Here is a 559-nt window from a genome sequence, read left to right on the forward strand (position 1 = left end):
TTCAAAGTTGTCTGATTGTTCCACTGTCTAATGGCTAAATATCAAATCATCAGTGAGGCTGGGCACATTATCTCCTCTGTGAATGCCCTCATCAGCTGAGCTTTTGTGTTCGACCCATCTGAGCTCAGGAGGTGTCCTCGGGCTGTGTGAGAGTTGATAAGGCTGTGTGGCCATCTGAATGACAGGATGACAAATATTGTCATCATCCTCAAATGAAGTGGCATTAAAGGCGGATGGGAAGGCGTGGAAGGTTTGGACAGCTGCCTGAGTGCGGATGAAACGGGGGACGTCTGGAGATGTGATGTGAGGGTACTTACTGGAGAGAGCCTTCTCGTAGTTCTTTCCCATGGCAATGAAATTCCGCAAACAGGGATTGAACTGTTCCATGATGGTCTGCAAGAGAGGGAAATATTTGTTTATAAGGCAGAATTGCAACATGTTAAGTGTGCATGGGTTATCCGCAGGCCTATATAAAATCCTCAACTAAGGATGCACCAATTTTAAAAGGCTAAAGGGCTAACCAATACCAATAAACCTATAATTATCACCAATGGCCAAT

General features: G+C 44.9%; 1 protein-coding gene across 6 annotated transcripts in view; it reads right to left on the reverse strand.

Moving 5' to 3' along the window:
• The window catches only part of baiap2a (BAR/IMD domain containing adaptor protein 2a), an 81,735-nt gene extending 81,318 nt beyond the window's left edge, over nt 1-417 (reverse strand). For 4 of the 6 annotated variants that reach the window (XM_016252875.1, XM_016252877.1, XM_016252876.1 and 1 more), the window contains exon 1: nt 318-417. In XM_016252875.1, coding sequence (XP_016108361.1) covers nt 318-387 — 70 coding nt within the window. In that variant the 5' untranslated portion in view covers nt 388-417. The remainder of the gene's footprint in view (nt 1-317) is intronic. The other 2 variants (XM_016252879.1, XM_016252878.1) reach the window with 1 other exon arrangement.
• Nucleotides 418-559: the final 142 nt, after the last annotated feature.

The sequence above is a fragment of the Sinocyclocheilus grahami genome, unplaced genomic scaffold (genome assembly GCF_001515645.1).
Source record: "Sinocyclocheilus grahami isolate Dianchi unplaced genomic scaffold, SAMN03320097.WGS_v1.1 scaffold1136.1, whole genome shotgun sequence".
NCBI classification, from domain to species: Eukaryota; Metazoa; Chordata; class Actinopteri; order Cypriniformes; family Cyprinidae; genus Sinocyclocheilus; species Sinocyclocheilus grahami.